Source organism: Phalacrocorax aristotelis, chromosome Z (genome assembly GCF_949628215.1).
Source record: "Phalacrocorax aristotelis chromosome Z, bGulAri2.1, whole genome shotgun sequence".
Lineage (NCBI taxonomy): Eukaryota > Metazoa > Chordata > Aves > Suliformes > Phalacrocoracidae > Phalacrocorax > Phalacrocorax aristotelis.
Window position 1 is genome coordinate 28,796,009 of NC_134311.1, and position 22,489 is coordinate 28,818,497.

The 22,489-nt window shown below is 43.6% G+C and overlaps 1 protein-coding gene across 3 annotated transcripts in view; it reads right to left on the reverse strand.

Moving 5' to 3' along the window:
• PSD3 (pleckstrin and Sec7 domain containing 3) overlaps window positions 1-22,489 on the reverse strand; it is a 110,659-nt gene that overhangs the window by 12,665 nt on the left and 75,505 nt on the right. For all 3 annotated transcript variants that reach the window (XM_075079953.1, XM_075079952.1, XM_075079954.1), the window contains 5 exons: window positions 16,101-16,294; window positions 13,543-13,613; window positions 7,289-7,446; window positions 6,260-6,404; window positions 2,934-3,077 (listed from right to left, as the gene is read on the reverse strand). In XM_075079953.1, the coding sequence (XP_074936054.1) occupies window positions 2,934-3,077; window positions 6,260-6,404; window positions 7,289-7,446; window positions 13,543-13,613; window positions 16,101-16,294 (712 nt within the window). The remainder of the gene's footprint in view (window positions 1-2,933; window positions 3,078-6,259; window positions 6,405-7,288; window positions 7,447-13,542; window positions 13,614-16,100; window positions 16,295-22,489) is intronic.

Genomic DNA, 22,489 nt, shown 5'->3' on the forward strand with positions numbered 1-22,489 from the left:
CAGAGTGAAGAATGTGGCTTGCTCTGTACTTCCAGGTGTGGTATTGAAAACTAACTAGTACCATTCACCAGAACCCTTTGATCTCGATTGTTCAGCCAGCTTCCAAACCACCTTACTGTCGATTTCCTAGTCCACACTTTATCAGCTTGTCTACGACGATGTTAGAGGAGACAATGTCACAATCCTTGTTAAAGTCAAGAACAAACAACATCCACAGCTCTCCCCTCATCCATCACGCCAGAATCTCATTGTAAAACGCTATCACATTAGTCATGACGATTACTCAAAATCACCTTCTTGTCTTTAATGTGTTTGGAAGTGATTTCCAGGAGAATTTGCTCCATCACCTTCCCATGGATGAAGAACCTGCTGACCAGCCTGTAGTTCCCTGGACCTTCCTCCTTGCCTTTCTTGAAGACAGGAATGACATTTGCTTTCCTCCAGTCCTCAGGAATCTCCCCTGATCACCATGACCTTTCAAAGTTAATGAAGAGTGGCCTTGCAGTGACATCATCCAGCTCCCTCAGCACTCATGGGTGCATCCTATCAGATCCCACGGACTTGTGTATGTCCAGTTTAAATATTCCCTAACTTTATCATCCTTCACTAAGCATAAGTGTTCCTTGCTCCAGATTTTCCCACTGGGCTCATGTACTTGTGACTGCTGAAGGCTTGTCTTACCAGTGGAGACCCAGACAAAGAAGACATTGAGTACCCTGGCCTTTCCCTCTTCTTTGTGACCAGGTCTCCTGCCCCACTAAGGCCCCCAGCTAGGGTCCATATTTTCCCCACCTGTCCTGTTAACATACCTGTAGCAACCCTTCATCTTGCCTTTCCCATCTTCTGCCAGATTGAACTCCACATGGGCTTTGGCTTTCCCAAATGCAATCCTACATGCTTGGACTGTGTCTCTATTCCTCCTGCCACTGCTTCTACCTCCTGCACACTTCCTTTTTATGTTGGAGTTTTGCCAGGAGCAATGTGTTCATCCATGAAGGCCTTCAGCCATCTTTGCCTAGTTTCCTGTTTGTCAGGGTGAGCCACTCTTGAGCTTAAAGGAGGTGATCCTTGAAAAGTGACCAGCTCTCCCAAAGCTCTCTTCCGCCCAAGTCCATATCTAATGCAATTCTTCCAAGCTGTGCCCTGAACAGGCCAAAGTCAGCTCTCCTGAAGTCCAGGGTTGTGATTGTACTTCTTACTTTGACCTCTTCTTTCAGGATCATGAAGTCCAATATCTCGTGATCACTGCTGCCATGGTTGCCCCTGACCTTCGTGTCCCCAACCAGTTCTTCCTAGTTTATAAGTTAGAGGTACAGCAAAACGCCTCTCCTTGGTCACCTGTGTTAGTAAATTGTTGTCAATGCACTCCAGAATTGCTTGTGCCCTGCTGTATTGCCCCTCCAGCAGATATAGGGGTGGTTGAAGTTCCCCATGAGGACCAGGGCCTGTAAACACAAGGTTTGTTCCAGTTTTTTTTGAAAAAGGCCAAGCAGACAGCCATCACAACATCACCCATCTTGGTATGCCCACTAATCCTGACCCACAAGGTCTCAGCTGGCTCATCACCCTTCCTTAGGCAAAGTTTGATTTGTGCCTGCTACTCACTCACATAGAGGCTGACTTCCTCCCTCCTTGTCATCCCTGTCTGTTCTTTCCTAAAAGCCTGTATCCATTCATGGCAGCACTCCAGTCATGTGAGCTATCCCATCATCTCACTTCAGCCCTGCTATTGATTATGCAGTCTGTCCTGTTCACATCACTGTGTACCCTTTACTTGCCAGCTCTGTCCACCACTTTCTTATTCGTCTGTTGGTCAGATCATTTCAGGTATGTGGGATGTGGAAGAACAAACTGGCCAACTGTGTTCCCTACACAAAACAGTAGCAAAACATCTATGCAAAACATCTCAAGATGACTGTATGCAATGCAGCCCAGAACTACAGCAAAGTCAAACCCAACACAGCTGTTACAACCTTCTGCAGAAGCAAAAGTGCACAACCAGTCAAGCACAGGAGTAAAAAGAGGTCCTCCAAAAGAAACTCTTATAATACATGGCAGGAGGCTTACTTCAGTTCTAGAGGCATGTGTTGCCTCCAGCATCTCCTCTGGTGGTCTCTCTGACTTTTGTGTTATCTGCTTTTTCTCTTCTTCAGACTATGGATCTTCCTTGCCAGGTAGCGCCTATCTAGAGTAGGATCCTTTCAGACCCAAGGCAACATTGACTCACAGTTCTGGGGGGAAAAAACTCAAAGGTGAAAAATACCAGGCATCTGCTGGTTTGCCGACCACCTCCCACATAGCCCTACAATGTGGCAGACACCATGATGGATGAAAGCTGCTGTCAGATACTCAGAACAATCTCCTCATGCAGCTGCCTAAGTTGCATCACTCAATCCTGTGATCTTTAATTCTGCCTTTTTCCTGCTCGTCCTGACGTCCAGCTCACTGATACACAACACAGATGGCTCTGATGAGGCATGCCTATCACAGTAATTTTAGAAGAGCAGTTCCTTCTGAACACACCACTGGAAGACAATTATCATGAACACATTACTGTAGAATGCAGTCATTCCATAAAGATTGAGATGCCAACACACTAGGCAACACATAGTCTTACATCACAAGAGAGTTCCTGCCTGAAGACTTTATCATCTCTTCAAACAGATACATCAGGCAAGGACAGACTGTCACATTTTCATCCTCCATTTTATAGATGAGGAGCGAAATTCATGGCTAAGGTCGCAGGAAGTCCTTATCAGAAAGAAGAGTCACATCACTGCTTCTGGGATTACTGTGACATGTCTGTCTAATGAAAACATACTCCTTTGTGAAGGAAGGTAAAAAATGCAGAACTTTAGGACTGTATCCAAGTATAAAAATAGCTACCCCATCCACACCCAAAAAGTAAAAATAATAATGTTTCCCATACATACCTCAAACTCCAGATAGTGGTCCTTCAGTTTGTAATCATCTACTTCCTTGCCTTTGAGCTTCTTGTCAGGAGGATAGGAGCGATGTTCAGCAAGCTCAGTGGAGATCTGCTTCAGCTTAGCTTCATGCGACTTCAGCTGCTCATCCTTCAGAAACACATTAGGCACTTAAGTGACAGAATCTAAAACATTCCGTAAGCAAAGGAAAATAGAGAGACCCCTGTACAATAATACCAAATAATTACTTTTTCTCTTTCTTTCTCTCCTTCTTTCCTTTAACTAATTTTAATCAGATTGATAAGGTCTGTTATTCCAGAGCTCTGTCCTCAACAGCTCTATTAAAGGCACCCAAGCAAAGTGGCCAAGTTTGCAGAAAAACTCATCAGCTAGCAGATGCCACTGGGAAGGATAGCAAACCTGTCATCCCTTGTCTTGCTGAGAGCAACGGAAGCAGCTTGCTGCAGAGCATTACTGACAACATGACACTTCTGCTCTAATACATTTTTTGGCAAATTAATTAAGGCTGTTGTGTATGTAGTCAGACAAAGGGCAGAATGAGAGAGGTGGAGACCCTGCCTCAGGTCTTTGCGATGTAAAAGTAGTTCCTTCCAGGACAAAAAGGACATGGAATCAGGGCCCATCCTTCCTTTTCTGCACTACAAAACGCTTGCTGGTCTGTGGATTTCATTTGTTCAGAACAATACAATGCATCCAGGAGAGGAAGGGCTGTCCAGTCCCCAAAAGGTATCTCGTTTTGCTAAGCTGCTACCAGCTTTTATCCCACTGTGCAGTTGGAGAAAGTGATTGAGCTGCTACTCCTCCTTTCTAGGCAATTTCCTTTATCATAATCCCAGGCCTGCTCACTTCCTCCAGTCCATCTGTCAGCTAACCTTCCCTTGACTCAGAAGGTTTCCAGCTCCTGCAGCATGGCCTTCTGGCCATTTCTAGGCTTGGATCTGAAATTCTGTTTGAATTAGGTAAGTCCAAAATATAGACATGATCACGCAGATCTCAGTGACTTAGCCAGATCCAGTAACAGCAGGTGGTACCCAGCTCAGCTCCTGCGCATGTAGCTAGCCTCAGAGGAGGGGATATCTGCCAGTAGCTGTCCTCCAGTGGTGTGGGTGCACAGCTTGAAGCTTCAAGCCTAGCTTGGACATACCTGCACTGAAATGTGGGTCACACCAGAGGCTGAGCCTCTCAGCTCCCTGAGCTGGAGCTGTGGAAAAGAGCAGAAAGGGAGAAAACTTCTACAGAGGATGATAGTTAAGCCCCAGCTAATCTTGTGTTTCAACTCTTTTGCAAGAGAACTGAAGAAAGAAACGTGGGATAATTTGCCTCGCCTAAACATGGTAGGGCTCAAACCACTTGCTATTGGCTGCCGAAAATTCTTGTTGCTGTTAACTAACTACCCTGGATCTGCTTGCTCTCTCTATTAGTGCCCAATCACTCTTTAGGATTTTCTGAATCTCTGGTCCCAGTGACAGCTTGTTGCAGTGAGTTCTACAGCCTGGTGACAGGAGGTCTTGAAGCAGCCATTAATTTGGCACTTGTAATTTCCAGGGCAGCAGTCCTTTGGAGCTTTTCTGTGTGCATGCACATTCTCAGAAAAAAGGAAAAAAAAAAACCCTAGTAGATCTTTTCTAGACAGGTTGTTCCTTTATATATAGCTTTGTCACATCCCTCTTTGGTTGGACTAACCTAGATCAGACACTGATCTGCTTTTGAAAGCAAACTTGGTACGATGATCTTGCACAACCTGTCATGTGCAACCTCCGTCCCTCACTCACGTTAGGTTCTCACCGCATCCTAACTTCTGCCTGACCAGGAACAGGCTCTTTGAAGAAGTACTGTCCATCATGATTCAGCCCACGACATCCTGAACAGCAACCATAGAGATTTGACAATTCATATTTTTTTGTCTGCCAAATGAGAAGCAGCCTGCTGGCAGCTTTTCCACACTGACAGATAAAAGCAGACATGTTTCTGCTTGCCTTTGAATTTATCTGCTTTGAACATTTAACATTCTTCTGCCTTTAGCTAAAACAGCTTATTCCACTTTTCATGTCTCCCCTTCTTCAAGACACAAACCATGGGCTGTGTTCTTTTTTTTTTTTCCTTTCCAGATTAAGCAGAAACAATGAAACTAGGAAACAACATGCTAAATGGAACAATCACATGGAACAACGATGAGTAAAAAAAGCTTTTTTTTTGGTGACTGGGCGTAAATTATTGAAGCTCCACACAGTATTTTATAAAAGGTATGCATGAGTGAAAGGTAGAGTCACAAGGATGAGACAAGTTAGTATTAACCTGTACAAGACATGTTTTAAATTTTAACCTAGAATAGAAGATAGAAATTCGGTCACCACATTGTAAGAAGAAATGCTACTGCCATGGAGAGGGAAAAAGCAGGGGCGATATAAAAAACCCACCCCCTTAGAGAAATGCAGATTATGAGATAGTGGTTTCTAAGGAGTGTTGCTAAGCTATGAAGATGGCAAAAAATGCATTTAAGAAGCAATCCAGCATGGGCAGAGAACTTTAAAAGCTACAGGAGGTTACTCATAAAGTACACAGCTAGGATTGGGATCTGTCACCTCTGCCACTCTGTCAACCTGATCAACGCTATCAATATCATGTTCCTGCAAGTGCAGGAGGAATTGCAGGCATGCATCACAGCTCCCAAAGTACAAAGAGCTATGGGCACAAGCATCAGACACAGAGTAGTAGAGCTGTGAAACTCCCTGCCACAGGATGTTGTAGAGGTAAAATCTTGTGTGATCACAAGGGGAGACAGAAGACATTAATGTAAGAGACAGTTTATAAATATACATTAAACAGGAAATCCCTGAGCTGAGAAGGGTTGGAGTCTGGAAAAGTACTGTGGGAGAAATATAACTGAAGCTTGCCTGATGCATCAGCTATCACCTTTTATCACCCCAATAAGCCAAAGACTAGGAATATGTCAATTTCTTCTGAAATGAGTGGCAATAAACACTCAAATTCAAAAAAACACCAGTCAGACATTATTTGAAATGTCCTCTGCAGAGCCATAACCACGGGATGAAAATTCTGTATCTGGTACTAGGAACTCTGGTGTTTGTTTCTTTTCTGCAAAAATATAAAACAATTATATTCAAGTCTGCTCCTTCTCTCCCTGCACTTCACATCTTGCATCAGGAAATGAGCAGAGATTTATCATGCAAGCCTCCTTCTCCTAGGAATGCTAGTGGTGACAGCCACCAAACAAAGCCAAGGACCAACGTCCAGTCTCCAGCCAACCAGAGTAATCTCCATCACCTACCCTCTATATAAGAGCAGCTCACCTGAGATAGCTTTGTAGTGGTGGCTGGCAGGAGTGGGCGACTGAACTTCTTCTGGGAGCCAATTGCTGCTGGAAATGGCGGTGCAGAGAAGACGGCAGCCACACAGTTAATCTTGTTGATCCAGGTCTGCATTTCTTCTTGGCTCCTGGGGAAAAAAACCACATATTAAGCACCTGTTGACTCAGCTTCCTCTACCTCTTTCCCACCCCTTCAATGGCATTTTAAAAATCAAAACAACCAGAACTAGGCAAGTCTTAGACTTGTTCAGTTTTCTGGTCTGTCATTGGAAGTGGTTAGTGTCAGGTATCTCAGTCACAGGCTGGCTCATGATTAGGTCCCTAACTCATCCTAGCATGCACCTTTTCCTAATCCAATCCAGATGACACAGGTGACAGAGCATCCAATGCCCTGATTCAGACATATGTTCTAAGGTCTCAGCTGTGCTGGACACTACAGATCTCTAGGAGGTTTCACATGGATCTCAGTAGAAAAGGGCCCATGCATAAGACTTCTGCACAGGTTTTTAATGTCAGAAGCAAAAGGCAGGTCATCTGTTCTGTCTGGATATCACAGCCTGAAGAACTTAATCAAATTATTCTTGTATTAAGTAGTAACTTTGTTTCTGACCAAAGCGTATCTTCTAGAAATACATCCAGCTAGGACCTGATGACATCAGGAGACAGACAATCCAAGACTGCCTTTGGTCATTTGCTTCAATGATTAATCACCCTGACTGTTAAAAGTTTGTGCCTTGTTTCCAAATTGAATTTCCTGAGGCTTCAGCTTCTAGCTGCTGTATCTTGTTACGCCTTTCTCAGCTAGATTAAAAAGCCTCTTAAAACCTGATGTTTCTTTCTCATGAACTACTTGTGTACTCTAATCAAATCACTACTTAATCTTATTTCTGATCAAATAAACAGATTGAACCTCTTAAGCCTCTGCTTTAACCTGTCCAGGCATGAATTTACCCACCCTTCAGCACTGCTTTCTTTCCTCAACGACTGGGACAAATCAGAAGAAAGCACTTACTGGGCTTGGAAAAGCAGGACCCTCCAATCTGCTGTTTTAAGCTTGAGGACATTGGGTTTCTTCTCATAGTCTGTTGCCTTGGATGCCAGCGCATGATGCACACTAACTGCATTCTTCAGATCTTCCTCCGACAAAGCTTTTTCTGGCTTATATTCATCCTGCAGGAGTTAAGGGGGAAACTGGCATCTTATTTCTCCATGTGCTACTCCTTTTTCTCTAACCTAGGGAAAAACCTTGTTCCATAGTCATGAATAGTATTAAAGCATATGAACTGAATGCAACCTGACTTGAGCACTTGCGGTTTCCACTGCCTTTAACATCTTTTCCGTTCTCTTTCTTTCTCTTTTTTAATCTCTTTGCAAGGGAGAGAAGTAGCTCCACTATCTGCTTGGAAGGAAGAGGGGTAAACAGGAAGTACTTGACTATAATCACAGCTGTGGACTGTTTGTCTTCATTTCAGGAATCCTTCATGGCTAGCTCCCCACCTCCACTGCTCAGGTGCTGGTTCCTGCTTGGGTTCTCAATCTCCATTGCTCAATTTTTATTTTTCTCAAATAAAGTATGTACTCAGAGTATGTACTCCTAGGCAGGCCCTCACACAGTGGAGAAGCCTCCTTATCAATCTCCACAAAGCAAATATAAAAACCTCCTTTAAACCTCTGTGCTTAGGGTCTGCAAATGGCAAGCACAGCACCATCTAGGTTTTTGACACAACAACAGTATCACCAAATGACAGAAGCACAGAGTCAAACTCCTTTGTGCTGCAAGAGCGAGCCTGGGAGCCTTTGATCTCCTGAGTGACAGAAGATGGATGAGGATGCAATTGTGCTGCGGCCACAAGTTCAGTTTAAAGAACACCTACTACAAATGGCTTGGGAAAGCCAGGAGCTTTTTCAAGAAAATGTCACTTGCCAGCAATGCTGCATACGCAAAGTTTCTGAAGGAGAGGCCAAAGCAGTCTAAATTAACTCTATTTCTTCCCTTTAGTACATCATAGAAATCAGTCTCATCTGGAACACCCACCAAGGATAAGGGTGTGATGGATCCAAAACAGAGTAATAATTCCCTGCAGGCATGATAACTATTGATGCCTCCACTTGAACACAAGAGTTACGAGATGGGGTTTAGCAGGCAACAGGGTGCAGGACACAGCATGTGCAGGGTCAGCACTAGCTTAAAAACCAGAGAGGCACCCACCCCAGAGAAGAGCTGGTTAACGTGCATTAGTTGGTTTACAGGGCTTATCTTGCAGCACACAGACCAGGTGTGCAGGCACAGGCAGCTGCACCACTGCCGAAGGCATCTGTGCTCTGGGCTACGCTGGGTTTCATCAGGGGTCTCCAGGATGAGTTTCAGTGGATTGGGAGTCACCAGCTGTGGAGACTCTCCCAGAAGGGAAGACAAAGCATCCTGCTCCTCTGCCACATCTCATCCTTCCTCACAGAGGTCCAGCTAGTGCACGCCCAGAACTTGCTGCTGCTGCAGACACTACACCACAGGAGATGCAGCTAACTAGCAATACTGTCGCAGCACCACCTCTACCTGGGGCCAGACAAAGGCATAACTCACCACAGATCTGGCAGGCCTAGCAGAAAGGCAGAGAACTGCTGCACAGACGGCCAAAGGGCCATCTTCAACCTTAACATCTGTGACATAAAGGGCTTTTGATGTCTGGTAGTGAGCAAAACCAAATGTCCTTCCTCTCTCATAGCTTGAGGCCCAGCAAAGTTTAGAGGGATCTCCATACCATGATGGACTTTGCCTACTCCTGCTTAGGGCACACTTCTTCAAGGAAGATTTGGAAAAATCCCTAGCTGAAGGACAAGACCTGGAAGGGCTGTCCAATGTCTGACCCAGCCCCATCCTGAAAATGGAGGAAGCAAGACTCCAGGGTCAAGCTTCTTCCTTCACAGGTTCAAAAGGGGATTTATTTGGTGATAGTTTTGGGGGGAATGACTAGCTCCGTTATCCAGGGAGACAGGTAAAACTTCAGGGCCAAGAAATGAACTTAGGCAAGGCTCAGAAACATGATATTCTGGCTTCCCTCAAGTTACTCCTGAGAGACAGTGTCAGCTATCGCCTTGCCTGTTGCCTCCCAGCTTCCTCTGTAAGATGCATCCAATGTCCACAACCCACTCTGGTGTCTAAACCTTTTCCAGAAGAACTCTACATTTGGGCAGTCCCAGAAGCAGTCTGGGCTGAGAACCCTTCCTTACCGACAGAGAGCATTCATGATAATCCTCGCTAATCCCACTGGATCAACTGGCTGCAATCTACATTGACAGCTGGGGCTCTGCCAGCTTCTCCAAAGGCACTGATCAGCATACCGGAAATGTCCCCACATAGTTGGCCAGCCTCAGAGAAAGCTGAAAGGATGTGAATGTGCTGTCAAAATTCCTCCTCTAAGGCCTCCAACTCTTTTCAACTAGCAGGGAATGTTAGGGGAGTCGAATATCCATATCTCCTATGCCATCAAGGACAGCACATGCTCTGATGTGCTAGTTTCAGCATGGAGGTTGAGCTGAAATGGAAGGCAGCTTACTAAACTTAGACCAAGACAGTGGCAAGAAATATATGAGGAGCCAAAAAGGAACTGTGACCTCTCTGTCAACTGAAGGCTGATGTGAGTGCTGCACACAACACAATGACATGCCGAATTCATCTTTCTCAGACTTCTGGAGAATGACTTTCCCACATCCTGCTGACCTGGAGTCAGCATATTTCTAAATCCATTTTTGATAGACCAGAGAATGGCATTTGGCTTTTTATCAGCCAGTGTACCATGGGTGGATCTCTCCACTCAGTTCCACGTGACGGCTGCAAAATTCTCTTTCAGAAAGCCTCATCACAAACTCTTTACATCATTCTGGCCTTTCTCTCTTTTTTTATATTTTAAGAAAGGAAACACATTTGAGGAAAGTCATATAGAAATACCTGAAAGCCTGCAAGATTATAAAGTTCCACATCAAAGAGTGAAGACGTTGCAAACGTCACAGAAGAGTCCAAACAAAACACAAAGGTACATGTACTGCACTGCTTGCTCAGAAGCAATTTCTAGCAAGGAAGTGAGGTCAGCCTTATGTCCTCTCCTTATAAACCTCTCTTCTGTATGCACATCACATCTCATGTCAGCCTAGTGAACAGACATTCTGTCAAGCTCCTACTTTGCAATTTCCTCTTGCTATGAACAGAGGGCAGGAAATTAACCTTGGCCTGAGGATGCTCAGAGACAGGGCCAACATGCCAAGCATGTCAAACCTCTCATTTTATATAATACTGTGTGGGCATGTTTAGTTGGCTAATTGTGAACACTTCCACTAAGCCCCTCCAGTGGCCTCTGTGCTCACTACTTCAGAAACCATCTCTCTTAAATAACTCATTTAAAAATAAAACAATATGCAGCACAAGAATTAGCACTGGAAAAGTTCCAATGGAAAAAAAAACCAAAACCAACCATAAAATGTGGGCACAGAGACATGACCACCCAGATAAACTCCCCAGTAAATCTCAAGTGACCACCATTTTCAAGCCACTCTCATACATGGACTTTGATGTCATAACAAGTAGAATTGGACTGGTATGCAAACAGAATGACAACAGAATTGGGATCCCACTGCCTGCTGGGGGAATCACAGCTGCTACAAATAATATTTATATTACAGTAGTGTCTTGAGGGAACAGCTGAGTTACAGATAAACACAGAAAGCAATAGTGCAGAGGTTTGTACATGTGTTTGTGTGTATATGGCACCTAGAATGGTGAGATTTCTCTCTTCCCTCCTTGAATAACACTCAGTGCAATGAAACCATCATCACAGATGTTACCTCCACAGATATATAGATAATATACAGATAATGAGAGAGGAAAGAAAAATGTGTGTCTGCGTGCGCGTATGTGAATGCACCCTGCCCTATAGCACTCCATAACCAGGAGAGAAGGCAAACAGAGGCAAGGAAATCCTTTGCCCATGACTACTGCCAGAGCTATGCATTTCTATAAAGAAGTAAAGCAGTTCTAAAATGCTGCTGAACTTTCTGAAATTAGGTTAATTTCAGTCTCCTAGTACACTGCAAAGGGAAACAACAGCTCAGCAACTTTCACTATAACAGCTTGTTCTAGCTGTGTGTTATAAAACTCTGGCAACCTCAACTTTTGTGATACCATGTCCCTAACAGAGCAAAGTTTATTTCAGGGCTGAAGCAAAGCCCTGCTGGACCTTCTGGGACTGAAAAGAAATCAATGTTTCACAGCTGCAGCATGAGGCACTATGGCTGAGCAGGGGCCGGAGGCACCCTGGGGAGGCTCACAGCTGCCCCATCACTCTGGGAATGAGTCACTTCTCATCAGGACCCTCTGTCAACCTTTTACTGCACTAAAGTAAAAGTCTTGATTGTCATGGTGCTACAGTATGATGGCTTCAGTGCAAATGTCTTCAGGACCAAGTGGGAGAGTGCAGCTTTGCAGAGTAACCACCCTGTAATCACTGAATTCATGTGCTGTGACAAGTGCAAGAGACGCAAATAACGAACAAATAAGAACAAGAACTTCAGCAATGCATTCCATTCCTCAAAGATGCAGTCACATGTTAAATTACTCTCTTGCTTCCAAAGGGTGGAGGGTGAGAGTGGGAAGAGCAACATTGTGTAGAAAATTTGCATGCTACATCAGCAACTCTACATTTTGTCAAATAGAAAGTGTTTTAAACTAATATGCTAGTGACACTCATACACATATTTAATTAAGACTCTAAAATATACAGCGTCTCCATTTCGTCCCTTGAAAGCTTATTTATCCCTCCTCTAAGATCAAATAAGAAATTAAGTAATGTGTTATGGACAAGGAGCCTCCTTACTTCTTAGGGAACTATGCAGTCTTTTCGGATGAACACTAAAGATAACTTATTTCAGGAGTCAAAGCAGGTGACTCCATTTCAGCCAGGAAAGGGCAAGTACAAACCTGCCATGAAGGCCACTTTAGTAAAACTTGAACCTGCTGCCAGCAAAAGGACCAAAAGGAAGGCTCAGCTACAATTCAGCAGACTTGGTTCTAGTCTCTTGCACTGGCTTTGAGCACATCACATCCAACTTTCAGCCCAAATCGTCCCTCCTGACAGCAGACTGTTTTGTCTGTTTCAGGATTTCAGCCCACTCAAAAAGGTACTGCATCCAGAGTATCCACCTTGTAAACCTCATGCTGTAAGAATTTGATCCAGACCACTCAGTCTCTTCTCAGAGACTATCCAGGTTGGCTCCAGTGAAACCAACAACTTCAGAAAGCCCCAGCAGGGGAGGAGGAAACAGCAGTATGCACTTGAACCTGCACTCCTGATAGGTGCAAAACACAGTGAAAATGTAAAAGGGCTTTCAAAGGAGCATACTTATACAATACAGGGCAGTCTGGACACATACCACCTCTTCCATGAATATTTCACCTCTGATGGGGGGGCCTTAACAATCTACTCGGTTGCTACTATTTATTTGATTTTGACAGTTGTCACTCATATGTTGTGATACTGTGAAATGTTGCATTTCACATTCCAAAAGAATAGTTAACACTGTACTATAATCTCTTTAAGCTTGCACCAAAAGACTTGAAAGTTAGCTGAAACCTTTTTTTTTTTTTTTTTTTAGACTTCTTGTTGGCAGGAGCAAAGTTTGTTAGAAACAACAGCCTCATCTTGCTTTGGGGGCAGGGGGGGTGTTGGACTGGGGGCAGGGGGTGGCAGGCTGAAGTATCCCTCTATCCTTCAGTTGTGCTATGGAACAGAAGCTGCATATTCATACCAAGGCCAAGCTGCAACTGTTTTGCAGCTGGTCCTGCAGGCATCGCAGAAAATATACCATGAAAAGATGGGAAAACGAGGACAGCCTTACAGGAGGGGTGGTCATATGCATGAAATACAATGTTAAAAGTAGCCTAAACGAAGCTCTGCAAGACACAGAGATGATACTGTGTTTTCTGGTAATCTAGCTATTTTTATAGCCACGAGTGACAGCAATGGTATGAACTGGAATTGATAGGGTGCACATGTGGATGGGGACAATGGAACTGAGCTTGAAAGTGTGAAAATGGGCAGGCAGTCAATGAAAGGATTCATGCCTGAATGTGTGTGTAAACAGGGTGGGGGGCAGAAAGAGTGCAGCTACACTGTGTGTCATAGGGAAAGAGCCTGGAGGTGGGCTGTGAGAGCGGAGAGGACTCCTGCTGCTTTATCCCTCTTTAATTTTTTTCCAAAAGACCGTGATTTCTCCTACCTTCTGCAAGTACAGGACTGTTCCCTTCAGCACGGCATAAAAGGTTTTCCAGCCTCGCTTTCCCCGGGGAGCTGCAAAGAAAACAAATGAAAACCCATTTAACTCGGATCCATTTTTACACTTTGTCTAGGCAACAGGAGAGCTACATTAGTCCTGTGTTAAACCTCCTTTGTACTCTCCTTTTCAAAGGACAATGCAACTCAGCACAGTGCCTACACATACCTGCTGTGTGAGAGAGTAATAAAACAACCCTGACAACAGCCCTGGACTGGATCAGAAGAGAACAGCAGCAATGCAGAAAGCAGGCCAGAGAGATCCAATCTTTATGTTCTTGTAGGTAGGTGAACACTGCCCCTACCACAGCTAGGTCTGAGCTCTGTGCTGTGGCAAAGTTTTCAGAGGGAAACACCCTTCCTTCATGCCATAGCAGGCTGGCAGGCACTGCTCAACACCAACAGGACACTGCTTAGAAAGCAGTGCCTCTCAAGAGCATCCTTCCCCCTTGCCACTGCTGCACACCCAAGTTGGCACTGAGTAGTCATGTGGCTTCTTGGTCCCCTTCCCTCCTCCTGCAGCCACAGGGGAAGCTGAAGAAGAGAAAGCAGAGGGGAGTGAAACAAAATCCTTTAAAAAAAAAAAAATCACCTCTGAAGAGACCTAAAGTCAGAGGTTGAAGAACCTAACAGAGACAACGCAACAGCCCACAAGTTCCTAGAAATAGGGGGTGGGGAAGGGAGGGAGGATTCAGCATAAAGGCTCCAGTTTGAAATTCAGCTGCAATAGAGGGACAGAAGGCACTGGCTGTACAGTTAGAGTGCCAGAGACCAGAAGCCTGCATCTAAGCTCACTCTTCACCAAGCACACACCACTGACCAAAATCTACTTGCCTCTATACCGAAATTAATAACCCATACATGACTAAAGCATCACCCTCAGAAGGGCATTCCATTCTGATCTGAAGACAGCCAGTGATGGTGAAGAGGTTATCAGTCCCTTGCTCCAGAGGTTAATCATTCTCACCTCACATGACTGGCCTTATTACTAACCAGCATTTGTTCAGGTCATCTTCCATCCATTGGCCCCTTTTACATCCTTCTCCTCTAGACTGCCTAATTGCTTTAGCCCTCAGTACTCTTTTTCTGAGAAAATACTTATAACATGCTGGCACATCATCATTAGCAATCCCACACAAGCCGATCTCTGCCTTGCCACAACTCCATTAGGAAATGAAACATGGAAAGGTCTAAATAACTTTTAAAAAAATGAGTTTCATTTTATTTGCAACTGGAAAGTCGGAATGTAACTTTTTCAAGAGCTGCATGACAATGAGAGACAGACCTCTAAGATGTACAGAAAATTCTGAAAACATGGCCCTAATTATATTACCCATAAAAAGATTATCCTCAAAATGCCAGCATCCAATGTACTGAATAATGAGAAATTTTGATTACTTATAATTAAAGAAATAATTTAATAAAGGCAACTAGATACAATTATTTATTAAGGTTAAATAAACAGAAGTTTAATAAAGAGGAACCTATTCGAATATCCAGTCATCACAAAGAATGAGGTCAGTTTGATTTCAACATGTCTGTTTTGATTTAGTTGTCCAGCTGTCAGCCTCCAGCTCAAAAACACCAACCTCCAACTGTACCTTCTAAAATATACCAGCAAAACATGCAAACACCAAAGAGCTTAGCCCAGCTACGAGAGAGATGCAGTTACTAGAAACCCATCACAAAGTCAGACCTTGCCTTCAGGATTCAGCCCAATAGTGTGAACCATGAGTAGGTGATCATCAGCAATGATCAGGGAAAATGCAGATGCTCTGAGTAGCCTCTGGTTTTTCCAAGAACATCAACAGAAAACAAAGATGTCCAAACAACAAAACACACACACACAAGTCAGAAGCCTTCGATAATTAGTGCAACAGAAACAGAAGCAGGACAAGAAGGAAAGAGGGTAATTAAAGTAAGAGACACAGCAGGATTATTACAAAGAAGTGGCAGGGAGGAACTGCATGGCATAAATCTGGCTGTTACCTTACCAAAAGTTGCTGAACTTCACTGAGTATGTGACCCAAGGCTGGGAAAGTAGGGAGAGGAATGGTTACAGCATCTTCCAAGTAGAGCTAAAGAACAGCCTTTCTTTAAAGACAGACCCAGAAGGGAGGGGAGATTTGAAACAATCCAGTGTCACATAAGGAAAAGGAGAATTACCAAACTACTACAGAACAGCTACTGTAATTCACTTGATATTGTTCTCTGTTCTGTAAACCATGAGATTCATTTTCTTTTGGCACAAACAAGTCACATTGCTTTGCTGTATCACATTACTCATTATGCTCATGCACTAGAGCCGCTGCAAATGGGACTGAACACTGCAAATCCTGGCCTAATAGCGAGAGTGTGATAATCCAATTGCTACATTGTTTGTTATTGCTGCAATTTCCCCTAATGAAGCAGTGCTATTTGCCTTGAGAAGCACATGGGCTCATTGTAAGTGGCATTGCGCACAGATAACAAGAAAACGAGATGTTAAGAGTGAAAGATACTCACTTTTCTTTCCATCCATATCTGCATGGCTTTTCCGAGCCAGAAATCCAGTTTTATACACAGCAGCATTGGGGTCATGAGGGATTTCCAGGAATGGGTTATTTAAGTTGCCAATTCGACTGACAGCCTTCGTCTGGCTCCCATTATCCTTTTCATCTGTACCATCTGAGTGAGACTTCTTTTTCTCTTCTTCATCCCTTAAAAAGCAGTGAAAACCAAACATGAACAAGGAACTGACCAGCAAAGTATCATTTCAGTAATTCTTACACACTCCTTGTCAAAATATACCTCTCTGTTTATAGGGGACCCTATTTAGAGGGAAACATAGATATGTACCAAAATATAGAGGGATTATAGGAAAGCTTCAGTTCACCTACTTCACCAGCACAGGACATAGGAGCTGGATTTAAAAAAAAGCCCAGATTTCCCTCTTACAGTCTCAAAAGGCAGGATTTCACATATTCTGTGTCCTCCAACTTCACCTATTTTTAATTCTACTTACTTTAGTGCTAAAATGGGAAATATTTGCCTGCTGGGCTCTCCTGAAAAATCTCAAATTTCTTCATGAGTTCACATGTAGATGAAAAGAATTAGATTACTACAGATCACTGTGGCTTACCCCTTAACTTAGCATATAAAACACAGACTCTACCTCCCTTTCTTTATTTTCCTCTGCAGACTAGTATAAAAGTAGTAATTTAAAAATAAAAACTACACTAGGTGAATTATGTTATCTGTATTTTAGAAACAAAATGCTGCTCAAAATGTTGCTTATTAGGGCAATGTATTCAACACAGCTCTTGTGGACAATAATGCAACCCACTTCAGCACGTCACAAGCATTGCCTGACTAATAAATGCCTTTTTGCTCATCACAGCCACAGGCAAAAAGGACCAGGCAACCTAGAAAACAAAGGGTGTCCATCACAAGAGTAGGAGGATGGTTTTCAGAGAACAACAGGTCACTGAATCTGTGTGGATGGTGTAACTGAAGGAACCACAGCTAGTGTCAGATTACAGAGCAGCCCTGCATCCTTTGAAGTCCCCACACATTCCCCTCCAGGTGACTGGCAAAGGTGTGTCAGGGAGGATGAAGTCACTTGAAAGTCATGGTAGCAATGCATCTAAGACCAGCACCTGATTAAAAAAAGAAAAAATCATCGTCACTTGAGTGTAATAATGGCTAATGGGGGGTGGACTTCAAGCTGCAGCACCTCACTGGACCCAGATGATCACAGGCAGAGCAAGCTCAGGCAGGCCTTCCGATGACCTGCATACGTTCAAAGGCATGTATCAGATGAGGGTTGGCAAGGCATGTGTCAGTCAAAAAGCTCCTTTTGGGACACACTGCAACCATGTCTGCTTATGAGAATGACCATGCAAAGAAATGTCCTCCAAGAACTGCAGGCTAGGGCGACAATCTGCATTATCCTGATCTCTGCTGAAATGGTCCTCTGGGGAATAACTCAGTCTGAGAAGATACAAAGCTAAACTGGTTTGACAACAAGGAAACCATATCCAGAGACACAGAGGCTATATTAGTGAAGTCAGAAGCGCGAAGTAATGTTCCCAGCTATCTGACTTTGATCACCTCATATGACTTTGTGCTTGGCATAGTCTCAGCCCAGCACAATCCCAAACAATTTCCAGACACCGTTTAGGAATCAGCATAGTCAAGGACCACCCCAAAAGGCAGTATAGAGGCAAGAATCTTCTTTTAGAGAATAAGACTTTTCAACAGCACGGATATGGACACTACACATCGACATTCGACCTGACAGTCACACAAATGTGCCAGTCATTTGATTTACTTGTAGACATATAGCCAGGGTGGTGCACCATACCATCATAGTGTTGTCTTGCAAGGTCTCCTGATTAAGAGGAAAAAAGCTTTTACCTAAAGACCCAATTACTGCAAGGGAGAGCAGTCCATGCATCTTTCAGCCTATTGATACGTGTTTTCCCACTGCAGAACAGAGATCTGCAAAAAAACTTTTTGTTGGTCAAAGCAATAAGGATTTCTTCATGCATGCTTTGGTTGAAAATGTGTAGAAATTTCTGACAATTTTTGCTGACCTCACCCTTCCAGTGCCTACCACACTTACTAGCTGCTGCCAAGTCTGGACCATTGTGTGACATGTTTCTTAGATATGTGTCCAATCCAGGAGCAAATTCTCTCAACAGCAGTCTGTGGTATGTAATCCAGACTAAAATCTCTCAAAGGGCACAAGCACTCGGGCTGATTTGTCACAGAGAAGTGCCTTGTGAATTCTGGGATCTCAGCCAAGGACAGCATGGATTTCTCCTTGTCAGCAGAGACCTACTGCAGTAAATGGCTTAGCATTTTTTTTTTTTTTTTGGAATATGCTATCTCCTTTGGAGCTTTGGGAGTGAATTATCTTATACTGATCAACTGTCCTGCAGGAATGTGCCAGTGCCCTTATCGAAGCAGCCACAGGTGTTGTGATGAGCAGTCCTGAGGATCCTGGACACACTAGTGCTGGGGGCAGTGCTCTTAAACTCAGCATCTCTGGGGCAGCTATTAAACAGGAACTCTTCAAAAGAAAAATGCAGACAGGGTAGACAAGGACAAAATGGCATCTGCTGTCATGACTACTGGTAGCACTGAACAAACCTTTAATTGGTCCTTTAATCTGTCATTGAAAATGGGACATCCTTGACACTCAGAAGCCTCAGGCACTTGTGAGAGCTGAGTGCTCTGACAAGATGCATGAGGTCAAGATGCACAAGCCAGTCTAAGATGCATTGAAGGGAACCAGAGAGGCAAAGGGAACTCATTACAGAGAACAAAAAACGGATAAACAGCTGAGAAAATAGAACTAGAAGGAGCTTCTATCTCCCTTTGATCTTGAATATGAAACACCAGTGGAAATGAAACTAGGGGGTCTGGGACCCATTTCTTTAGATACTCCATGTTGTTTCAGTGGTCAAGCATAAACAAGAAAGCAGGATGACTAGATGGAGTTCCAAAGTAGCAAAACAGTTCAGGTATTAGACTTTGCTTACATACCCTCCAAAGTTGGCTGAATAGATAGGTCCTGGATAGGCTTTATCAAGGATATAACTATTTGAGCTTATTCCTCATCAGCCTTTAGGAGGAGAAGCTGCAGAAAATTCAGCTGGCCTCTGGATAGATACACCTGACAACTGATCTTTGTTTGAAACCCTAGCGCGTGGGGGGTGCGAATGCTTCCTCATCCTCAGAGGGCTCTCACAGATGATTCAAGTTCTTTTACATCCCCAGCATGAAGGCCTCCAGTGATGCAGAGGTAAAAGTCAGTGGGTGGTGTCTCTGCAGGTATGTTCAGAGTCACGGATCTAGTGTCACACAGGCAAAGCTCAGGTCCTTGTCAGGGGCAGGCTTGGTGTCTCTCCTTTTTTTGGTACAGGAAACAATACAGTCCTTGTGCGTTTGGGGAAAAAACCCCATGTTGGTTCCAACTCACGTTTCACTAGCAAAGCATCATCACTTAGGTCCACTTAGGTCTGCAGAACTCTTAAGAAGTTTTCTGTCTTTGATAAGCAGAGTGAGATCATTCCTGGCTCTGGGTTTGGAAGTGAATCCTATGGTGACTCCTCTCTGACGACTGAAAGGGGCCGATGTCCGTGAACCCTCTTGCAGGTCCCACTTTCCATCCACAGAAAGAGGGATCTACTGGAGTCTCTGCTCTGCAGGGTACTGGTGATACCAAAAGGCTGCCACCTGTAGAGGTTCTCCAAGATGCTGCTTACGGCACCTGATATTTGCAAGGTTTCCCAAAACAAGCAGCTTGAGTTCAGCCTCCCTTAGCTTGTCCCTTTGAAAGAGAACCTGCAGACAGACCAGTAACCTGGGCACTGCCTGCCCATAAGAACAAGCACACCAAAGTTAGAATCTGCTTGCCCTATCACTTGAAGACATAGCATTGAAACAGCAATGTTTTCTTTCACAAATGCATCATCACTGACAACCAGAAAGAGTCTGTCTCATATTCTTAAACATTTGAAACACATGCAAAAATGCAGGTGTTGCCATTTTGATGAAGAAATACATTTTTGCCTCTCCCCAAAAAGACCCTATACAAGAAAGTCGCATTCTTGTCTTCTGGGAGAAAACCACCATCTGGTTCTCTCAGTAACAAAAACATTTCTGTACACTCTACAGCAAGATTTGAGGCTCTGACTTGGAAAACTTCGAAGACAATAAACTGGAAAGACAGGGTCAAGCCCTTCATTTTTAAAAGTCTGCTTCATCTCTGCATTTGTTCAAATAGAAAACTTCCATGACATGGCAAAAGGTTGGGTTTGTCCATTTAAAAATTGGCATTTAAAAAAAAAATTCTGATTTGTAGCATATAATTATATTAATCTGTGGAACCGATAGCATCTGTATTAGGAAATTCATTTGAGAAACCAGTGGAGAGGAGTTTTGGCATCTTTCCCAAAGGGAGGAGAGAAGAAAGGAGAGCCAGGTGATTACCACCTGACCCCTCTCTAAAACCAATCATGAAGTTACAAACAGGAAACATCCTAGAACGTGGGAGATGAAGACTTAATTATAACAGGGAGAGATTCCTGGGTTTGACCTAGAAAAAGGTAAGCTTCGGCACAGATGTCTTTATAACAACCCTGGCTTCAGCATCACAGTTTGCCACAGGAAACAGAAAGGGTCTGGCAGCAGCTTTTTCCCACCATCACTGTCTCAAAGACTATTTCAGTTTGGGTGGAAAGAGGATTTTTCAGTGCAGTCCAGAAAAACAAAAAATAATATACTGTGTCCATGTCTAAACTTCTCTGGAAAGAAAACTGTATCATCAATTAGTCAAAACCACATGATTCTCCTGAAAACTACACTGTTCTTCTGAGAGAAAGCTTTCAGGATACAACTGGCTCAAATGCAACCATTTGTTTTTTGCAATTTTGTAAGCAGCACTTTGGCATTTCATATGTTAATTTTACATCATCTTTCAGCCTATTTTAAGATGACGATTTTATTATTCCTATCACCTTTAATAGGAATTAGACATAATATTATAAACAATGGAGAACAATAATATTCACCACCACATTTCCATGTGGACATCATACAAACAAAACATATTTAGCTCTGGTGCCTTTGAAATCAAATTAATTTTTCTTCTTCAGCTTAAGGCTGATGATGTTCAGTGCAAAAGCCAAAGGATGAGAAACATTTACAAAACCTGGGCCGTAACATTATGGACAGTGGGACTAAAGGGATGTTAAGAATAACAAAAAAAAAAAAAAACCCAAAAAATTAAAGTAACCAAAAAATTTGGGGGCTGCAGTTCCAAGTAGGAGTGTGCATTCAGGATCCCACAGTCACCAATTCAGGGTAAATTTCAGGTCAGATCTGTTTATTTTACAGATCATGGTATGTGATTTTCTTTTAACCTATTGGAAAACTTGAACCTGGAACTACTGCAGAACAAGAACTGTAATGCAATTCTCTCTTCCCGAGTGGTACTTGTGCTTCCCTGTTCATAAAGGATAAGTGAATACTCCTACTGAAAGTCTCTGGAGCACATCTGCCGATTAAGGTGCCACTCCTCTTGACTACAAAATTGGAATCAATGGTAGCCTTTCCTTTCTGTGAGCTCTGGATCAGACTGTAATTCTACTGGAAATAAGACAGCAAACTATTTAGGATGATGACACACCTAGCTCGCAACTAGTAAGATAAAAATCATGTAGCAGTCTTCCCCATCTGACATATCACCATTACCCTCCCCTGCCTATGGAATTATTGACAGTCATTAATCCACCACATAAAGTACTGCCAGAGAAGCTCTTAAAATGTTGCTTAGCTCCTAAAAGAGAGTCTTAGATCCTCAAAGGGATTCTGGATGGAGGAAAGACCTCCTTCAACTTGCCAGCATAGCAAGGGAGATTATGCTGGGTTTTGCAGTCGTATTTCCACCTTTGCCTTACCTCCCACTTCTTCCCCTGCCAACTGCATCAGGGAAGCAAAGGGGTATTCTCTGGAAATGAGAAAGGATCTTCCTCAAACCCATCACAGCAAAACTGACCATCCACATTTCCCTGCATGTCCCTTCCTATCCACATTTCTCTGTAGATCACGACAGCAGAGCAAAAGAGTGATGTGCCTCCTCCCTGTAGCTCAGGCAGTCCTGGGGCTCCTTGGGGTGATTACACCAACCACATGCCTCTGTAAAAGTGAGGAAAGACATCTTCATGCTCCCTCTTCCAGCTAGCCCTAAAGGTAAAGGTACAACCTCTTTGACTACGCCCAGAATGAGCTTATTTCACAGCACGGAAAGTAATTGTCACATCAGTCCCAGATATCTGTCTGAGTTTCAGATTGGAAAGGACCATTGACCACTTTGAGCATTCTGCTGGGAGAAGGTGGCTTTA